This window comes from Globicephala melas, chromosome 1, assembly GCF_963455315.2.
Source record: "Globicephala melas chromosome 1, mGloMel1.2, whole genome shotgun sequence".
Classification (NCBI taxonomy): domain Eukaryota; kingdom Metazoa; phylum Chordata; class Mammalia; order Artiodactyla; family Delphinidae; genus Globicephala; species Globicephala melas.
Genome location: NC_083314.1, coordinates 123325078 through 123346597, shown reverse-complemented (window position 1 = coordinate 123346597; position 21520 = coordinate 123325078). Strand labels below are relative to the sequence as shown.

Below are 21520 nucleotides of genomic sequence, written 5' to 3'. Positions count from 1 at the left end.
CAATATGCTAAAATGCTTGAGCATGTTCATTTAAAATGTTGATAGATATTCCCATATTGCCTTCAGAAATAGTTGTACCAATTTCTACTCCTATCAAGAGTGTATAAGAAACTCTCATTCTAAGGATAATCATTTTCAATCACACCATTAATTTTACTCAGTAGCATCTCAGCCAGTCTGTTTTGACCAAATTGCTTTTGCCTAAATCAAAGCTCCTCACCCCTGATACTTAGAAAATTCAACCTGCTTAAGTCTGTTGCACCTTCAAACAATTCCCCCATGCATATATTTTACTCTTTTAGTGGGTGCTTACTACATACTCCGCAATCATGCAGACTATTATTCTTTAGGAATTTCTTGTCTGATTTTATATTAAGTAATTTTCATCATCAATGCCATTGAAAGAATTGCATGTCCTTCCTGGCAGTATATTTTGCCTATGTACATCACAGTATAAGCTGCAAAAAGTTAGAGAATTTTGTCTGCTTTGATGGTTGATATATCACCAATGCCTAGAGCAGGACCTGGTCCATAGTAAGTGCCCAATAAATTCCACTGGATGAAAAATGTAAGTTTAGCTAGTTGAAATTAACATGGAATTGATCTCAATCTTGTCGGCATGTGTAAGCTACCATTAAGTGCAATCCCTCACTCACTCACACCCCAAAACTTGGAAATGGTAGACTAAAAGGCCCCGTGCAGATTTAATTAATAAATCTACCCAGTGGCTCAGAGCAGGTTTGGAAAATCACCTAAAAGAAAAATCGTTTGCTAGTCAGAAAAAATTAAATATTACCTGATTGACAGTGTTCACATATCTAACATAAAGATGGGTCCGATCGAGAAGAGTTAATAGATATAGGAACTTAGAAAAGAATAAAATCACCTTGGCAAATGTGGAAAGTGCCCATCTGAGTACTAACTAAGGGACAGGAAATCCATTGGGCTTTGAATATTTCCGGTCCTAAAGGCAAAGTTATCCCTGGAGGATATAGAGGGCTTTAGCCAAAGACCTTTGAGCTTTCTGGTACCTTTGCCAAGCCCATTCCTAAGAGGAGACAGATGCATCAAGCTAAGATGACCTGATGCCATTAACATTCCATTCTACCATATTCCCTCATTCTGATTCCATACTCACCAGGCAACCTTCTCATTGTGATCTGGCTTCCCATGTAGGTCTGCCTATAAGGGGAAAATGTACTGCTCCTACAAGCTTTGATTTAATTGTTATCTGATGAATTAATGGTCCCTAATTATGATTTGATTCCCTATTTTGATTTACTATAGTGAGGAAAAATGGGCTTGTCATGTGTTATTTTAGTTAGCTTGAGACAATCTCTCGGGATCTGACTATTCCTGGACACTAGCTTGAAATGGGAAATCTCTGGACATTTAAAGTGGAGACCAGATCCAAGAAAGTGTCAACCTAATTGGCTTATGACCCAATTAGTTCCCGCCTAGCTCTAAGCAGTCGTCCCAGACAAAATGCCACCACTTTTGGTTTAATTTCTCCTTCTTTCCAAGAAACTACTATTAAGTTAAGTAAGGTTTGTGAAAAATGCTTCACAAGGTGAAAAGCATATTAAATGCATTTAAATATTATTTATCATTTTAGGGTTATTTTTGTACTTTTAATGTAAAAAAACAACAATTTATCTGTCTGAATTAATTTCTTAGTGTCAAGGTCATCTGTCAGCTTTAGATAAAAATATCTTAATTTCATATGTCATATGTTTCCTAATAATTAATGGAGCTAAATTCACCCATTTGAGCATAATTACAATTGTACTCATAACACAGATTCTATCTTAAGCTGGCAAATGTTTCTTCTTGGTCTTAAAAATGCAAACAATACCTTCTCTAATTACTAAATGTCCCAATTATCCTTCCCTTTTAAGTAACTCATATTTTATGGCTACCATACCTCCTTCCTGTGCTCTATTAAAATAAGTGAAAATTACCTGAGATATAACCTTGAAAAGGAAGCATAGTCAAGCTTCTGTGTGTGATTAATTCAGGATTTTTTTAAAGATGGACATTCTTTTCCTTCTATATCCAACCTTCTCCAGAGTCAAACTTGAAGCAATTTCATACACTGATGGTAAAGTAAGTCGGCATGCAAATGCAAACCTATTCTTGGAAAGTTTCATTTTCTAGGTTTCATGCATTTAAAATTTGGAAGCAGTCAAAACTTGGTCTATTCTGATAGAAGTCATATCTAGCTATAAAAAATTCCTCTTTGTTTTTCACACAACCTTTCAAATTCATGAGAGATCATCTTAAATTATTACAAATCTATTCCTTACTCTTTTGCCCCAAAACACAGAAATTATAGGCCTTCCAATTAAAGTAAGAAATAATTAAACAGACATACATGGCAAGTGCTTAATAAGTGCACAGTATATATTTCACTAAATAGATTAATTGAATCTAGCATCTTAAAGACTGTGAAGAAAAAGCATTTACCCCAATGGGAAATGGAGCTTCATTTTCCAGCAATGAGGTTTTTGATCTGGACCCCGAAGTTACCTTTGGAGCAGTTCCTACTGCAGGATTACTGGGAAGAGGTTGTAATCGAATTGGAGGCTGCATATTTCCTGGGGCAGTGTATGGTCGAGGGGCTGTCTAGACAATTAGGGAAAAAAATTCCATTTAAATTAGTATCTTGACATGTTTCCAGGACCAATTAATAGCTCAACAAATTGCCTAGACTAATTAATGGTGCCTTTTTACTGAACAGATTAACCTTTAATTATGTCCTTCCATTATACATACTCTTATGACCCACCATATTTGTTAAAACATATGGTGTGGAAGTCCTCTACACACCTAACTGCCGCAATTGTAGAGTATTTTGGATAAAGGAGGTGTTCTCTGTTAGGTTCCTGTATTTTATTCACACTGTGAACTCGCTTACAATACCTAACTGATGCTGTACATTGAATGGCTTTGTTCAATTAAATGTTAAGTTGAATAATGTTCCTAATTTAGACATCTAAGGGCCTATGATTAAAATGAACTCATTCCTGTTTAAATGTTTTCAACATCAACTCTAGTATGAGTCCTTTAGGTCTTAAGATTGGTGCTGAAGTAAAAGCAGACAATACAATTCAAAAAGAGGAAAGACAAATACTTACTTCTAATGCATTACCATTTATTCAACCTCTTCCTTGAAATACCAGGAAAACAAAACTGAAAAATTGTAACTGGCAACTTTGGAAAACACTGTCAAAATGGAGATGTTTTCCAGGCTGGATAGTTTCCATTTGCCCCTCTTCTCTGTCTCTTCTGTTCTGCTCTGGCTGCTGGGAGTTATTTCTTTATGGACTACGTCAACTAACCTCAGGATTCCAGTTGGATTTGGCCAATGAAAGACACTGGCAGGAGATCAAAAGACAGGAGGGAAGGAGACTGGGGTCTTAAAGCTCCTGGACCCTTCCCAACCAAGGTTATGATGGGCCAGCTGGGTCCCTCCAACAAAGTCCACAGCTCCTATCAGGAAGTCCTCTCCCAGAAGCTGCCAGCTGGTTCTGGTATCCAAGTCCTCTCCTTCCCCCTAAGCCTATGTGGTGTGGTTTCCCATTGTATTCACCCCAGCCTGCTTTACATCCCCAGCTGGTTTTCCTTAACCCCACCTGCATCTTTCTAAATAGTTTCTTTATTAAACCCTTCCTAATTACCCTATTTGTGTGAGCCATCTGTTTCCTGCTGAGACCCTGACGGATGCATTTTCTAATCAAGAATGTACTACAGAGAAAACCAAAAGTGCCGGTTCAGAGCATTAGATGTGTCTTTTGGAGCACTGACAGAACGTTGCAATAAAGATCAGCAATGTTTCAAAAATGGAAAAAACAAGATGTTTGGCCCAGTTGTTCTATTACAATAAAACAGTAGAAAACCTGTTAAGAATAATACATGCAAATTTGGGTAAGAGGGTATGAGAACAACATATATAAATGATAAATGAATAAGATTTATTACATTGACTCATGATGTAATGGTGACAACAAATATTCAACTCTGGAAAAGTGTTGTATAAATACATAAAAAATGGTGATAGGGCAACTCCCACCAACCAAAAGTTGGTCTTAGCGCCATCTTGACAAGCATGTTATATGTTGCCAAAACTCTGATTTTGTTAAGTTAACACTTATTGAATTCCAACTCTAATCACTGTGAGATGAAAAAGTAATTTTTAACATCTAATGGCAACATGAGACAATTAGTTTCAAATGAACCACACAAATACTGCCAAAGAGACAGTAACAACAAAATACCTGAAAACTAATAGAACTTAAAACTAAAAGTTATTTGGAATAAGCCAATGAGACTAGTAAAAATTAAAGTTTCACAAAAGTAATTACATTTTATCCAAATGAATGAGCAAAAGAAGAAAATGATAAGGAGAAAAGAGGAATGGTAAATTTGAACATCCAAGTAAGAAGAGCCAGTTGTGAGCCAGACATGGGAAGGGGAGCAAAGAGACTATTCCCCAATATCTGTTTTCCTTTCTTCATGTAATAGAATATTTATTAGGGAACATGCCTATCACAAATAAAGACTGTATTTCCCAGCGTCTCTTGAAACTCCATATAGATGTATGCCTCAGTTTGGGCCAGTAAGATGTGAGCAGAAGTGCTATATGAAACTTCCAGATCATGCCCTTAGAAAGAAGAAATGTGTCTTCACTTTCCCCTTATCCCCTTCTCTCTGGCTGAAAGAGCCACACAGTGATGTATATACCATCTTGGTATACGTGGATGAAGGCAACTCACTAAATTTGTCAGATCAATGACACAAAAGGAGTCTGAGCTTTTGATGCCTCATAGAGTAGAGATGGTGCAGGAGCTGAGACTCATGCGTGTGTGTTGAGGCGGGGAGCGCATCCTTACGTTAAAGTCGTCATTTTTGGTCTCCGCATACAAGCCTAGACAAGAAGCCAAGTGGACTGACTAAAGCAGCGCTTGGTTTAAAGAAAAAAGACATAAGCCTCTATGAGCCAAAAGGTGAAAGGTCTTAAAACCCACAAAGAGAAATCAGACTAGAAGTTTTCTGAACAAAGGGATCAGATCATGCAAAAGAATTCTTTTGATCTCTGTAAAACAAATATGGCTTAAAACCCACTCCTGTCAAAAAATCCAACTGAACACAAAAACATTGAGTGTAGGACTTGGAAAGCAGGTTACTCTAAACTAGAACATGATCTATTGGCTGCTATGCGCTAGATGTTACCTCCCCACATTTGCATTCAGTTAGATGAATGTGGCAGTCAAATGTTTAACCGATTACATGTATCTCTAAAAACAAATCCGCGCCGTTCAACTAACAGCTGTGAACTACAAACTGTTGTAGTTCACATCAGGAGCCACCTTAAATTTGCTATATTTTAAACTGTTCGTAATATATTTTCTTGGAATATATATGGCACTGTAGCTTAACATTTTCAAAACTGTACCTGAATGTGAATTGAAATTGACTACCTGGTGATTACTCAACTTAGCTGAGCATTTCCAATTCTTAGAAGATCTCTGGGGGTGAATTTTCCAAGCATGTACAAAATTAGTTGAATAACTTCCACAGTTTTAATGGCATGGTGCAGCTAAAAGCCTACATGCTATTTTGAAAGTTTAGGTGCAATTGGTGACCAAGTGAAGTAACTATTCACCGTATGCTCTCCTTATTCACTCAAGAAAATTTAAAGAGAAAAATGGATGGCAATATCCCAAAAGGATTATTATCTTTATTCCAATGGCACCTGGAGGTCAGGAATCCAATTCGGAGGATATGTAACCAAGTTAGGAAAACAAAAAAGAAGGACTTGAATTTCTGTAACATGGGAACTGCAATTCCAAGATCACAATAGGTATCCTCTATGAGGCAGCAGCACCGCAGGGGGTGATCAAGTGAAGAATCCTGGCTTACCAGATAGAAAGGCTGCTAAAGTGCTGGTGTCAGTGGTTCCTGTAATTTTTAAATTACTTTCTCACTCCTGCCACATTAACATCTCCTGGATGTATCATAAACTACTTATTGAGGCTGTTCAGCTGGAAAATTGAAAAGAAAGACTTTCAAGGGTTTTTCCTCCCTGAAACAGGTAGGAAGATAGAAAATGGCCCTTGTTTCTTTTGTTTCACCCAGGATAAGCTTTTGAGAGTCTAGTGAATTTGCCACCCAATAAAAGAATTATTTGTGTACATATACATTTAAATGAAGCCTGGAAATATGATAACAACAAAGGGAAGATGGTTGCTTTTCATAACTTGAGCTGTTCATCGAGAAATGTCAAAACATATTTACCTTTTGAAAATGTCAAAGCTTAACACTATATGTGATGAACCTACTTCAATAATCTGTGAAAGTGTTGCAATTCCTCTACAAATATTGTGGAATCCAAAAAAATGTTCATGCTAACAAGGAAATACATTAGGCCACACAAAGCCAGAATAAAGATGTCATCAAATCAATTCATTTAAAGCTGAAACCATCAACTGCCAGGAAATATTTTGCAAGTCTTTTCCTGTATCTATATTGTTTCAAGCTACCTTATGTTCCTTCAAGCAAATACCACTCCTAGGTTATAAATGAATCGAAGTGGAATGAAATGTCAGTGTGCGATTTCTTTAAACATAATTTCTGTACATTTAATTATTTTTATCTTAGACTGTGTGCATATACTTTTGATAAAAGAAGCTCAGATGTAAGTATCTGGCCCGACACGTTGTGCAGTACCATTGAATTTGTATGCATAAAGAAGCTTTAAGATAAGGTAAGAGTAGAGGAAACAGCAAGAAAAAAATCCAGAGGTCAGAAAATATAGAACATGCATGGAACAACCAATGGTTCAGTTGTGCTGCATTGTAGGGTGCTAAAGGGTAATCGTGGGGAAAAGTATTAGGATAGCCAAATTGATGTCATGTGGCTTGGGGTCTTAAATGTCAGGTGCAAGAGTCTGGGCTTTTCTATAGGTGACACAGCGCCAGTGAAGGTATTTGGGCATGTAAGTAACATAAGTAATCTGCACTTTAAGAAAACTAATCCAGCAGTAACAAAATGGATTTGACAGGGGTGATACTGAATGAAGGCGGGACAACCAGTAAAGACAGAGTTGAATGGATACAAGATTATGTTTTCACTCGGTAGGATTCCCAAGATGATACAACCATGTACCCAGAGAGCGTTCTTTCTGAGAGTAATACAAAATCATGAATTAATTAGTTGGCATGGTGCAGGTCAGAGTGTTATTCACATGACTCACCAGTGTTACTGGACTGGAATGTCCTTCATCAACCAGAACACTATGGCCATGATTAGTCTTGGGGCCAACTGGGGGGCGGGGAGACAGGATTGGCATGTTATTTCCTATAGTCCATCCTGCGTGCTCTCCCTAGAATAAGAAAGTGATTTAACAAACCGAAGCATAATTAGTAATCTAGGTTACGTTAGTGCCTGCCGGATAAGAGGTGTTATATGACTAGAGAAGTTCTTTCTTATTCTTTTCAAAAGTACTCCCTCTGAGGACCATCATGATAATCAGGAGATGTTTCCACAGCTGTACTGGGGACTTGGGTGTGGTAGTGAAAGGCAGGAAATTGAGTATACTTTATCCAAAGAAATAGCTGTGCTCACAGTAACAGCTAGAGATGCAGTGTATCCTTAGTTTCAGCAATAATATTTATTAATCTGCTTTAAGCAGATCACTACAAGAAGCACAATGTTCCTCACTACTCTGATCAGTAGAGACTACCAGAAAGTATTATTTTTCTGCCTTAAAAAATTATTAAATAATGCCATAAGCAAAGGGTTATATATTACATATGGGGGACCTAAAATATAGGTCTTTCGCCAAGTATAGCTATAGGTGAAAATGTTATGAATAAAAATCGTACAGAGGAAATGAAGTGTCTATCAGGAATTTCTGCCAGTGCTAAAATGTGCCCATGTATCTGGTTAGTATGTCTGGCAATCTGGACGAGAGTGAATAGAACACTGTTTCAGGAACCATTCTCCAGTAACTATTTTTTCGATCAACATTTCAGCAGATAAATTATAGAATCTATCAGTCCTCAATATAGGACACTATTGGTAAAGTTGACTTAACCACAAATCTCTACACACCAACTTTTCTGATTTTGAAAAACTGACTTATTGTCTGTTATTTAACAACACTTTTGTAATAAGAGTATGTTTTGACTAAGATAAAATAGATTTGAGTCTATCAGGCAAGAGGAAAAATTACTGTTTCCTATGGCGAGTTATTCCACAGAAGCTTTACGAATATTCATCAGTTTGTGAAATGTGTCTTAAGCCCCACATTTGTAATACCCTGAAAATGAAGAACAACACGTGGGTTTGAATGGCTCAAGAAATCGAGTAAAACTGCCAACCTGAACTGAAACCTTTCAAGCATGCCTAATTGAATCTCTCATCTCTTGATTTAAATTTACACATCTTCTAAGTTGACTGCAAAGATGAACTATCAAATGCAAAGTAAAAAACAACGAATTTTAAAATGCCTTCACAAAATGTCTAAATCTTAAGCTTTTGTTTGCTAACGTAGATCTTTCCTACCATATATTTTCAAGGGTCACGTTCACATGAAAATGTACCATTGGATAATTCTTAAAATGCCCCATTTTCCAACCCATTGGGAATATCACCATCTATTTTTACCTTTTATGACAAACAAATCTTTTGGCCTCTATCACAAATCAATCAAGAAAATACAAAAGCAAAATTTCAAACTTGAGAAGAACGGTTTCAAGTTTTTCTTACAATGACTTGTGCCTTATACAGTTTCTCTTGCACACCAGCTCCTATTTTGTCATGATCTTCTGTAATAATAGTGGCCAAGATTTAAGCCTGGTGGAACGATCGTTTGACCTCAGTTATGAGTTACCCCAAAATAAAGTGCCCCCAAGCCACTTCAATAATAATACCATTGGCCTTCAAAATCATGAAATAATATTATGAAGTAAAAGAGTTATGTAGCTCCTTACCTTAAATCTCTGAATTCGCTCCTTCCTAGCTAATGTCTCCAGTTTCTTTTTAATTTCAAGCTGATGGTAACGCTAAGCACACAGGAAAGAGTGGAGGAAAGAATCATATCAATTGTAGCAAAGAAATTTTTAGAGGAAAATAATCCCACTATCTAACTGTATTCTCATTTACCCCTCTTGTCATTGAGATGGAGAAGAATCACCTGCATAAGTGTGCAAGCGGGAATACAAATTGGTACAACTCTTTGGAAAGCCAATTCCTAACATACATTAGGCAGTTAAAAGTGTTCCTACTCTGTAACCCATAACTTTCATTTCTAAACTTAAGGAGAAGTCTGAATAATAAAAAAAAATTGTTTTATGCACAAATATGTTGTCTGAAAGGTTGTTTTTTTTTCCTTCAAAGCAAAAATTCAGGAGCAACATAAACTTTAAAGAGAATGGTTTAAGTTTTTGTTGCATCCATATAATGGAATAGAATATAATTATTAAAATAAGGTTCCTAAAGATTTTGGGGGTTTTTTGTTTGTTTTTTTTAAAGCACTTTACTGAGGTATGATTGACATACAAAAAGTTGTACATATTTAATGTGTATAACTTGATGACTTTGGAGATAAGTATATACCTGTGAAACTCTCAACTACAATCTATGTCATAAACATATCCATCACATCTAAAGGTTTCCTCCCACCTTCTTTATTATTATTAGTTTGTGATAAGAACACTTAAGATCTATCCTCTTAGCAAATTTTTAAGTGTACGACACAATACTGTTAACTATAGGCAATAGATCTATATAGTAGATCTCTAGGGCTTATTCATCTTGCATAACGAAACTTTATCCCCGTTGAGTAATACCTCCTCATTTTCCTCTCCCCCAGGCCCTGGCAACCACCATTACACCCTCTACCTCTATGAGTTTGACTAGTTTACATTCCTCATATAAGTTGGATGTGGAGAAAAGGGAAACCTTGTACATTGTTGTTGGGAATGTAAATTGGTGCATCCACTGTGGAAAACGGCATGGTGGTTCCTAAAAAAATCAAAATTAGAACTACCCTATGATCCATCAATTGCACTCCTGGGTATATATTCAAGAATTGAAATATTCAACAATCTCATGTTCATTGCAGCAGTTTTCACAATAGCCAACACATGGAAGCAAGCTAAAGGTCCACCGACGGATGAATGGATAAAGAAGATGTGGTACATATATACAATGGGATATTATTCAGCCTTTAGATTTTGTTTAAAAAATGGAAAATGCATGTAATGCTGATAAAAGTAGGATGCAGAACTGCACAGAAACACAATTTTATTGGTCAAGCTCACATTACGTGCGTATCTGTGTGCTGGGAAAGTGCTTCGTGTGCATCATCTCCTCTTGAACAATTCCAATTGCTAAGCAGTCTCATTTTACAAATGAAGAAACTGAAGCAGAGGGTCGTGAACTTGCCCCAGGTCATACATCTAGTCAGTGGTGGAACTGTAATTTGAATCTTGGTCTATCTGACACTAACCTCCTGTTTGGCTTTTTTTTTTTTTTTTCATAAAAACCCAGTAGTCATCTTATTGAACCATTCTGCAGCTTGAGACCCCCCTGGCTTCCAGGACACCACTCTATCAGGTTTTCCCACTGTTTGAAGGTTCTTATCTAGCCCATGTTGTTCTTCCCAATTTCCTGCAACGCACACACCACGAAGCTAGAAACCTCAGAGTGGCCCTGGGTGTCTTCTTCCCCGTTCCTCATCCAGGCAGTGTCGGTCTCTCTCCCTGTTCCAGATCCCTGTGGGCAGCGGCATTGCCCCAGTATGTCCACTACTGCTGTTAGCCCACACCCTCTGGCAACAGCTTCCTAGCTGACCTCCCACCTCCAATCTTTTCCAGCTCATTAATCCATCTTCCACATTTTTAGCAACATCATCTTTCTAAAACAGCTCTGCTCATTTATTTCACTCCGTGCTGAAAAATGTTTCATCGTTTCATCACCTACACTGCAAACCTAGCTGGGAATTGAAGGCCTCCAGAAACAGGGCCCCAACTTATTGGAGAGTGTCACTTCCTGCCAGTCTTTCAACCAACTCACAGTGTAGTCTGGCCTCAGTGAGCTTTCCTTTCCATCCACAATGTCCCCTCACACCTCTGTAACTTCACACCTGCTGTCTTCACTCTCTGGAATGCCTTGCTTATCTTTTCATGTCAAGTTTCATTGAGTCCTCCAGGTTCAGTTCAAAAAGCAGGACCTCTGTTCAGCTTCCTCTGACTCTCACAGAGGCAAGTCATCATTCCCTTCTTTTCTGAGCTCAGTCTATTTGTTCCTGTCTTCTAGCATTTGATCACTTTCTACAGCATTTTTTAAAAAATTATATCTCACAGCTACATCACGTAGCCCCATACTGGTACATGGTAAGCTTGCAGTTAATGTTTATTGCATGAATGAATATGTGAATAGTAATACAACAACATTAGTAAACAGCATCAGCATAAACTAAATGTGAGACAAATGTAACAATTTAGAAATATTTTATTTTTAAATTATATTAATATATTATATATTATATAAAATTATATATTACACATTAACATTTATCTAAGCTATTTATTCCAAACTTTAAGAATACACAAAGACTCTTTAATAACAGCACATTTAACAGTTATGTTGTGTGCATTACAGGAAATTTTGGAAAACGAAAGTTCAAGAATCAAGGCTAAGATAGAACTTGGTGCCTACCGATTAAGTTTGAAATTATGTATAATTAATTTTACGCTGTACTATTTTTTCAACATTAGTTGTAGGATTCCAACTAATACTTTTATAAAGAAGTGAATTTGGGAGCCATAAACAATGATTCTATGTAATTCATGCACATGACATAAATCACAAAATGAATTCCTAAATGAACAAATCATATACATCCGAAGAGAGCACAACACTTGCTCAATTTAATAGTAGCATAATAATAAATATTTTGAGTGGCACTACACTTAGTATTGGTTTACTGATGATTCTACAGTTGGTCATAAATGTTTAGTGCACCCACAGGTCAATGGTTTTATGAGCCAAGTTTTCTGATTTACAGCTACTTGGTCAAGCCGAGAAGTGACATGCTTTTTCACAGACATTAAAATGGTATTGATGCTTGAAACTACAAGTTCCATGGAGCGAGGCTAAAATAATTTATCGAGTTAGCTAGATATCCTTCTAAAAATGCCATGTCAGACTGAAAAAACAGTTGTTGATACTTGGGTTGTGAATCTGTGCTGACCAACGTGGCCTAAAGTAGGAGGGACAGCAGATGTTTCAATGCCTGCTCCTTGAAATTTAGCATACGGCTGAGCTTCGGAGCCTTCAAAGAATAACAAATCCGAAATAATTCATGGCAGTGGAATTACTGATATTTAAACAGATGTCACTTTTTTTTTTAGCAAATGGAAATTGAGGTACAGATGGTGAGGGCTGGTATGTTTTAAAGTAGCCATTACGGATTAAAACTCTACATTTGTTAAATTAAATATCACAAAATATACAATGATGTCCATATTTTTCCCTAACTGAAATGAAGAAATGCTTACTTCAGTGTCTTGTCTCCTCACTACCTAGAGAGATATAGAGTATTTCTCAGGTCACCTTGTTCCCTTCCTTTTTAATGAAATATAGGAAGAATTCCCCTGCTTCTGGGTACAGAAAGTATTATTAATTATCATATTAATAAATATCAGTTGTAAAGAAAATAGTTAATACTTGTACCTCCATATCAAGAACCTTATGGAAAATAGCCTGGGCTAAGCACTCCCGGATATATTTTTGGTGATCCCTCTTCATGATATTTAGCTTGTATTCCTTTTCAGAAAGTATCCTCCCGTTTCTTGTGATCTGTCATGAATAAATAAAACATATATAGAAATACAAAGCAGAAAATGTATTGTTAGTTCCCTAAGAGAGAGAGATGGACCGTCAGTTGATCAGACAGAGAAGGAAGCAGTGTCTTTTAAGGCTAATGAGGTGTAGTGCTATGGCTGATAAATTTTCACTTTTAATGAATGTTTCATAAGAAAAAAAAAGAGAAAGGCAGTCTCCTATACCCATCATTATGAAAACACATACAGGTGGTGCACTTGACCTTTAAAACAAGGTTTTCATTAGAGTAACAATTTTCCCTTAATGGAACCCAGGTGTTCTTTTCATTTCTTTTTTTGAACACGTTGGGGAAGAAGGCGTGGGGTGCTACCTTGAAATGGTGAATAGGAGCAGTGATCACAGGACTGATGATCTCACAGGAAATACTTTGAAGGGCAAAACATGTAAGCTACAGAGGATCTCATCAATTTGTTTTTAAAATAATTGGTTTCATTACTTTGTTTTCACACTGCTTTTCTTCTTTCATTCTCTAGCCCAGAATGTAATTTAATTTGCTGTGATTCAGATTATACAGTACTGCAGATACAAAGTATTTCAGATTGGTTTCAAGTGACACCACTGCAAGTCCCAGGAGTGATAGTTTCTGAATTTTATTTACTTGTTTTTCTTTTATTCCTTCCTATGGGCATATTTGTTCTATTTTTCTACATCTTCCCTAAACTGAGGATGTTATCCTTCCTGGAATGTTCATCTTCCTTTTCACTTATTTAAACCCTGCTCTTCTTTCCATACCTAATTCAAGTCCACATATTTCTTAATTTTGATAACTAGTATTTTAGTACTGTTGTTGCAACCTATTGGAGTATCGAGATCAGCTAGAGTTGTGCTACGAGTGATTGATTATTGATCATCTTTTTTATGAATGCATTTTCTAATGGAAGAAAGCAGTGTGGTTATAGAAAGTGTGCTTGGAATTACGAATAACTCAGTTAGTCTTTGAAGTGTGTTGTCCATGGGATATCATGTCATGACTATCCAACCAGGAAAAACTGTTAAGAACTTCCTGCACTGCCCCTCCCTTAGCAAGTAACTTGTCATTGATATTTCTCCTCTGGGAGTATCTAATCTCCCCAACTAGACTGGAAGCTCCTATAGGGCAGAAGTTCTTAAACTTGAGCCAGCATCTGAAGAATCACCTGGAAGACAAGTGGAAAAAGACTGATGGACCCCACCCCACAGTTTCTGACTCAACAGATCTGGGCTGGGGCTCTAGAATTTGCATGTTCTAACAAGTTGCCAGGCGATGCTGAACACTCCTGATTCAGAGACTGTATCTGAACTGCTCTAGAGAAAGGGCTGCGTCCTTCCTGTTTGAGTTGCCATGCACATAATCGGTGTTCAATAAGTGCTTGTTAATGACGTTGATAAGTAAATACAAAGTCCTTCCCATTTATATATGAAGCTCACAGACTTTTATCTGAAGAAGTAGTGTTAATGCTACCCACAACAATTACAACAACAATTTATTACACATCTCTAATTGCTACAACAATCTTGAGAGTGGGGTATCATTATCTTTATTATCGTGGTATCATTATCTTTATTATCGTCCTCAACTGAAGAAGTTGGAGCTGAGAAAGTTAAGTGTTTTCCTGAACATTCTGTCTTGTAAATGGCAGAGCCAGGTTTCAGCCAGGTGTGTCTGATAACAAAGCCCCAGGAGACAAAAAGCAGGCTCTCTGAGAACTACCCAGACAGAGTGCCAAGCACATAAACAACAATTAGAAATGCAATGCATATCCTTTCAACACCATGGCAACAATAGTTAAGGAAACCCACAGTGTTTTAAGAAAGTAAACAGCTAAAATTGTTAGTCACACTTTCTATAACCACACCCCTTACTTTGAATGGAAAACTACAGTGTTTTTTAAAGGTTTTACATTATAGACATTTAGAGAACTGGAAATTTTCTGGAAATGATAGTTTTGAAGCTAACAAAAGACACTAATGTATCAATAAACCATCACATGAAACGAAAGAGTTTTTAAAAATTTAAAGGAAAATTTTGAACTGTTCATGTCTTCCACACCATATCCTGTGATTATTAAAAACAATATTTTTTTTCTGAAGACAGTAAAGTCTTTTCTATCCTTACTCGCTAACAGTTCCTGGTTTATACAATATGTTCAATAAATATGGGTTGAATAAATGAGTGGTAAATAAACAAATGACATATGCTCTTGAAAACTCCTAGGGATTTTCCTCAATAATTTATAAGTTGCCTTAGCAGCCATCATGACCTCTCTTCCTATCTTTTGAAACACAGCCTCAAATATATAAATCAGAGCTTTGGAAAGGAAGTAATTTTTCTAAAATGAGGGAAGGGAAAAGATGTCACCAATAAGCTCAAAGAGGAAACCAGAAAAGATAGGGAATTATTGGATTTAATGAAACAAGAGGGCAGGTAGAAATGAGACCAAATCTTACCAGCCCTGATCTCAAGAGATGCCGCCTTATCCTTGTATTGTTAAAATATCCAGCCAGGTGTTTATCCGTAAGACTATTATATGTTGCAAGTAATCTGGAACAGAAAAATGAAACCATTAAGGTTTTATGAAGTGTTGCTTGATAACCAAGGCAATTCTTGACTCTCATCCCCAAACTGTGCATAATCATTCATTCATCCAGCCAGCCAGTCATTTACGTATGTGTTTAAAAAACAAGTATTGAGCACCTACTGTTTTCTAGGTTTGATGATAAGGACTGAGAGACAGCCCTGATGCTGTTTTATCCCACAGACAAGTACAGAAATCAGACATGAACAATTAAGTTGGTTATGAAAAATCCAATAATAGAAACATGCAAAAAATCGTGGGGACACAGAGAAGGAGGCCACCAACTCCAGTTGTCAAGAAAGTCTTCGTGGAGGAAGCCTGATGGAAAAGTAGGGGCTTCCTCAGAGGACCCTTCAGCCTCTGGTTACACACCCTAAATTCTAGTCACTCAAACTTCCTTGCACTCCCTAAACATATTCTCTCCTGTCTTCAGGACACGATGTACAGTCCCACTACTGGGAAGTCCTTTCCCTCAGCAGATATTAGCTAATGGAGAACATCTGTGATGCACAAGCATCTCTTCTCCCAAGAAACATCCCCTGATACAAACTGGGTGTGCTGTGTTACCCTCCCCTCTGTTCCTCTAAGACCTTGAGTTCCATTACACATCCACGATATGTTACTGCTTATTTCTTAGTCTACTCCTGTTGGTTTGCAAACTGGCACACACACAGAGAGGGCAAGGGAAGAGTGAAAAAAAAAGGCAGCCACTCCAGATTGGTAAGTGGCAGGATTAATAAGCAAAGGAACTTCCTTAAGAGGCTTGTCTTGGGCAGCTGCAAGATGAGTTGCTCTCCGCACCTGCCCATCAGAATCTTAAAAGTTTATATAGAGGCCTTAACTGGGTTCAATCATGTACAAGGTCTCGATGACCTCCACAACATATTGCTCTCTTAAGTCTGCACCCTTGAAAATGGTCCCCACTGTGGGAATGGCGGGCAGAACGTATGCATTCCAAGGACAGGGGAGAGGGTAAGGAGCCTCTGATTGCCCAGGTCCGGCTTGAGGCGGTCACATCCTTTCAATGACCTCCTCCAATACCTCTGCTAGATTTGAAGGCCAGGATGGCGCATTATTCTCCACATCCTTATTTATTATGTACCTGAATAACGATGTGTTCAACACATGAAGATACAATTTTGTTTGGGACTCATTCTTACTAGTATAAATTTCAAACTAAGCTTCAGCTCAGCATTTAGAAGTGTTAACCTCCACATATATATACAGACAATTTCATTAATTCCACATCCAGAACCAAAAAAAAAAGTTCATAGATTACTGCTGATTTTTACAGTCTTTCATTTAAAAGAGGACAAATTGGTTCCTTGGTTACATGGTCAATATAAGTCTATAAAACAAAGTTTGAAACTACTTTTTCTAAGTTTTAACCTATCCCTCATTAATTATTATCTTACGAAAGCAGGCACACATATACATATACATGTATGTATACATGCATGCATGCATGTGCATCCATGCGTGTGTGTGTATATATATAAATATATATATACACACACATACACATATAAATGTGAGTGTGTGTATATAGAGAGACACAAAGAGACAGAGGGACAGAAAGAAAACACGCAAGCCTAAACGTGGTCCTAACATAAAGTTGTCCTAAAACAAATGCACACCCTATTACCCGCCACAAAGATTTATAATCTATACATTTCATGAGCAGCTGATCCCTAACTTATTCTGAAACAAGAACAGGGACTCATAGAATCGAGTAAATATCATTAGCAACAATTTTATTTAGCTATTTGCACTGCCTTAATTACATGGAGATGGTATTGGTGGCCTTTTCCTGTCTCTTTTCTCCTTAATGCCCATCTCAGGAAAGTTCCATGCTGTCAAATGGTAAGGAAAGTTTAATTTTGTCCACAAAAGAGACTGAAAAGCAGTTACAAAGCCCAGAAGCCAAGGTGCCACATGAGAGTTGCAGACCCATGAACAGCTGCAGAAACCATTATTTCACTGGGTTTACGTAAAAAGACAACCTGAGAGCTTCAGTAATGCACATACAAAACCAGCCCCGGATAATGCTTTGAAACCATCTTTTAAATGAACCGTCTTGGTGTCCTATAGTTCATCAAAGGTTTCCTGTCTCCAAAAGGTCAACGTTGTATCCCTTACCCTTTCTGAATCTCAGAATACCTTTTCAGCAACTCATTTCAGAAAGGTGAGCAGGTGTCTCTCAGTCCTAACAATCATGATTCCACAGTTCACAGATTCTTAAGATAAATCATTAGACTGATATCATATATAGTCTTTTGTCTGTTTTTCAGGCTCACATTTTAAAAAATCAATAGTTTTGGAATAGCTATGAGTGCTAAAACCCTGATTAAATGTAGTAGGGTCAAAATGTTAAGATAACGTGGACCTCCACTTCCCTGTTGACTGTAAAATATCCCATTCTTTTAATTCAGACTTTGAAACACTTCTAATATTTAGGTCTTAATAACAAAGCTTAGCCAGCTTTGGCACTACCTCATTCTAATTCTGCTCTCTCAGGCTCCTATTGAATGAGTCTGTGTGTGTGATGCCCCTCCAGTCTTACTGACAAGTGGAATAGGTCCAGGCGAGTTGAAATCTTTGCACACAATGATTTTCTCACCTCTTCCTGTTTAGGAAAGAATGAAGGTCCCTGGTTGGGACGCCATTTTTAAAGCATCTTTTTCCATGACTATGAATAATAACCAGCTGGGTCTCCCCAGGCTCAGCCATTTCTTTTTCAGACAATGCCTTAATTTTTTTAACTGAAACTTTAGATAAATGAATTGTTTGCTAACAAGAAACTATACTAAATTATATACAGGTTTAGTAAAATGGTTATTATGGACTGAATATATGTTTCCCCCCAAAATTCATAGGTTGAAACCCTATCCCCCCATGTGATGGTATTAGGAGATGGGGCTTTCAGGAGGTGACTAGGTCATGAGGCTAGAGCCCTCATGAATGGGATCAGCACCCTATAAAAGAGACTCCAGAAAGCTCCCTTGTCCCTTCCACCATGTGAGGACACAGGAAGAAAATGGCCATCTGTGAATCAGGAAGCGAGTTCTCACCAGACACTGAATCTGCTGGTGCCTTGATCTTGAACTTACCAGACTCCAGACCTGTACGAAATAAATTTCTGTGGTTTAAACCACCCAGTTTATGGCATTCTGTATAGCATCCTGAACAAACTGAGACAGCAGCTAATGCAAACGTTTCCACAGTCTACATATAAATGTCAACCTCATTCTGACCAACAAGCTTCCTTCACAGGGAGAGAGTAATAATCCTGTGGCTCGGTCACAACCATGATCTGTTACAGCCTTCCCACTCTGCTCCTCTTCAAGGGTGCTTGGTATGGGTTTGCAGCCTCCCTTTGCACGTACTCAATTACAAGAGCTTTACTGACCCAGCCACACTTTGATTTAGTAGAGCTCTTCTCATCTTTCTGCCTTTCCTCTCCACTCACTGCTACTGTTTCTCCTCACCACGCACATTTCTTCCTTGCACTCAGCACAACCCTGGGCCAGATGAGGTCACCTCACCTGGGCTTTGGGTTGTGTTGCACCTTGAGTATTCTACTCCCCTTGTAAGTTACTGCCTGCATCTGTTGCCAAAGCTGGACTTCGTGGTCATGCTGCCTCAGTCCTGTGATCCTCTCCTGTTCCAATCCACAATATCAACAACCACATTGGTCACAGCGACCACCCGGCCACTGTGACCACATCACTCAAAAGCCATGCTGTTCACACAAAGGCCCATAACTAACTGGCCAGACCAGCCTGACTCGCTGGCTCCTTTATATGACGGACAAGACTATTTACCAACCCCTGTTCACTGGGTAGAGAAAGACCTCCTTTCCGGTTCAATGCGCTGGAAAACACTGTCTCCCAGGAAACAAAGCAACCCTATCTCTATGATGGTTACCATTTCCCCCACTTCAATCCACACCTCCCTGTCCCTGCAGTGCCTGAGTATTAAGGAGCAGCTGCTGAATCACTGGGAGAGCCGCCTTCCCAGCTATAGCCTTTCAACGCTTGACCCCTGAACCCCTGCTGCCCACCATGTAGATGACGTAATTGGGGCTCTGAACTAATAAGGTCAATTCCTATCAAGCCCTCCATTTGCCCCCAAAGAGAGAAAGAGTATTCCATAGAAACCCAGACTAACAGGAAAGGCACTATCATATTAATCAGAAAACATTTATTGTATACTATTCTCAAGGCATTCTGTACAGCACCAGGGATCCAGAGATGGCACAGACACTACATTGACAGTGCTCCCAATTCAGTGGGGAGCTTTGCATGCACATACAGTGTGTGTGTGTGTGTGTGTGTGTGTGTGTGTACTTGATTTCTTCCTGTGTCATAGGTTAATTCTTTCACAAATAGTACTGAGTGTCCCCATGTCAGACACCGCGCCTTCAGCTGGGGAAGGAGTATAGTATCTCTATCCCATTCTGCAGATTACAAAGCTCTTCCACATACGTAGTCTCATTCATTTGCTTTCAGGCCTCTGGAATGTGAGTAATATCTAACTGTCACAGCTTTTCCATCTTCCTAAGATGGAAAAGCTCCAAAACAAGATTATTGCTCAACATGAGTGAGTCCAAGGAAAACATGCTGAAGGTAAGGTCTCCTGGACCATACTGATAGAAGAATCTCCTGAACCCCAACCTTCTCTCCCAGCATGCTGGACCCCACACTGTCTACTTGTGTGGAGGGAGAGGGATGTAGTGGTCAAGAATCCAGCTCCAGTCCAATCCTGGCTCCACCATTACTGGCTCCATAACCGGGAGCACGTGACTTAACTTCCCTGTCTATGCCTCGATTGTTCTGCCTTCCACAAGACACTTGAACACTCACACAATTCAGCCAAGTTATTTGCCACTTTACAACAAGGATCACCTTTCCTCCAGTTTCCAATAACATATTCCTCATTTCTGTCTGAGACTCCATCAGAATGGCCTTTACCATCCATACTTCTACCAATGTTCTGTACATGATGTGCTGTGTAAGAAGATGGATGCTTCCTCTCCAGCTCCCTTTTCAGAATCACCTTAAAAGTTCCTTCAGGAGAAAATATTTTCAAACCATATATCTGATAAGTGGTTAATATCCAAAATATATAAAGAATTCATACAACTCAATAGCAAAAACAAAAACCTAAATAATCAGATTAGAAAATGGGTAGAAAATCTGAATAGATATTTTTCTAAAGAAGGCATACAAATGGTCAACAGGTGCATGAAAATGTGTTCAGCATCATTAGCCATCAGGAAGTTGTAAATCAAAACCACAATGAAATATTACCTCACACCTGTTAGGATAATTATTATCAAAAAGACAAGAGATAACATGTTTTGCCAAGGATGTGGAGCGAAGGAAATCCTTATGCACCATTGGTGGGAATTTAAATTGGTGTAGCCACTATGGAAAACAGTATGGAGGTTTCTCAAAAAATTAAAAATGGAACTCCCATATGATCCAGCAACCCACTTCTGGGTACATATATACAGGAAATAAAATTACTGTCTCAGAAAGGTATCTGCACCCCCATGTTCATTGCAGCATTATTCACAATCAAGACATGGAAACAACATAAGTATCCATCAACAGATAAATGGATAAAGAAAGTGTGATACACACACACACACACACACACACACACACACACACATACACTTGAATATTATTCAGCCATAAAAAATAAGGAAATCCTGCCATTTGTGACATAAACAGAACTTGAAGGCATTCTGCTAAGTAAAATAAGTCAGATTGTGAAAGACAAACACTGTATGATCTCACTTATATGTGGAACCTAAAAAATCCAAACATATAAACACAATAGATTGGTGGCTGCCAGGGGCTCAAGGGCGGGAGAAATAGGGAGATGTTGATCAAAGAGTACAAACTTCTGATTATAAGATGAATAAGTTCTGGAAATCTAATGTACAGCATGGTGACTTCAGTTAACAACACTGTACTGCACACTTGAATGCTGCTAAGAACATAGATCTTAAATGATCTCACCACAAAAAAATTGGTAAT

The 21520-nt window shown here is 38.1% G+C and overlaps 1 protein-coding gene across 4 annotated transcripts in view; it reads right to left on the bottom strand.

Annotated features, from left to right (window-relative positions):
• ERICH3 (glutamate rich 3) overlaps window positions 1-21520 on the bottom strand; it is a 112600-nt gene that overhangs the window by 62687 nt on the left and 28393 nt on the right. For 2 of the 4 annotated variants that reach the window (XM_030865960.2, XM_060304261.1), the window contains exons 2-6: window positions 15343-15436; window positions 12745-12870; window positions 8997-9068; window positions 7256-7384; window positions 2467-2625 (exon numbers count right to left, since the gene is read on the bottom strand). In XM_030865960.2, coding sequence (XP_030721820.2) covers window positions 2467-2625; window positions 7256-7384; window positions 8997-9068; window positions 12745-12870; window positions 15343-15436 — 580 coding nt within the window. The remainder of the gene's footprint in view (window positions 1-2466; window positions 2626-7255; window positions 7385-8996; window positions 9069-12744; window positions 12871-15342; window positions 15437-21520) is intronic. The other 2 variants (XM_060304260.1, XM_060304268.2) reach the window with 2 other exon arrangements.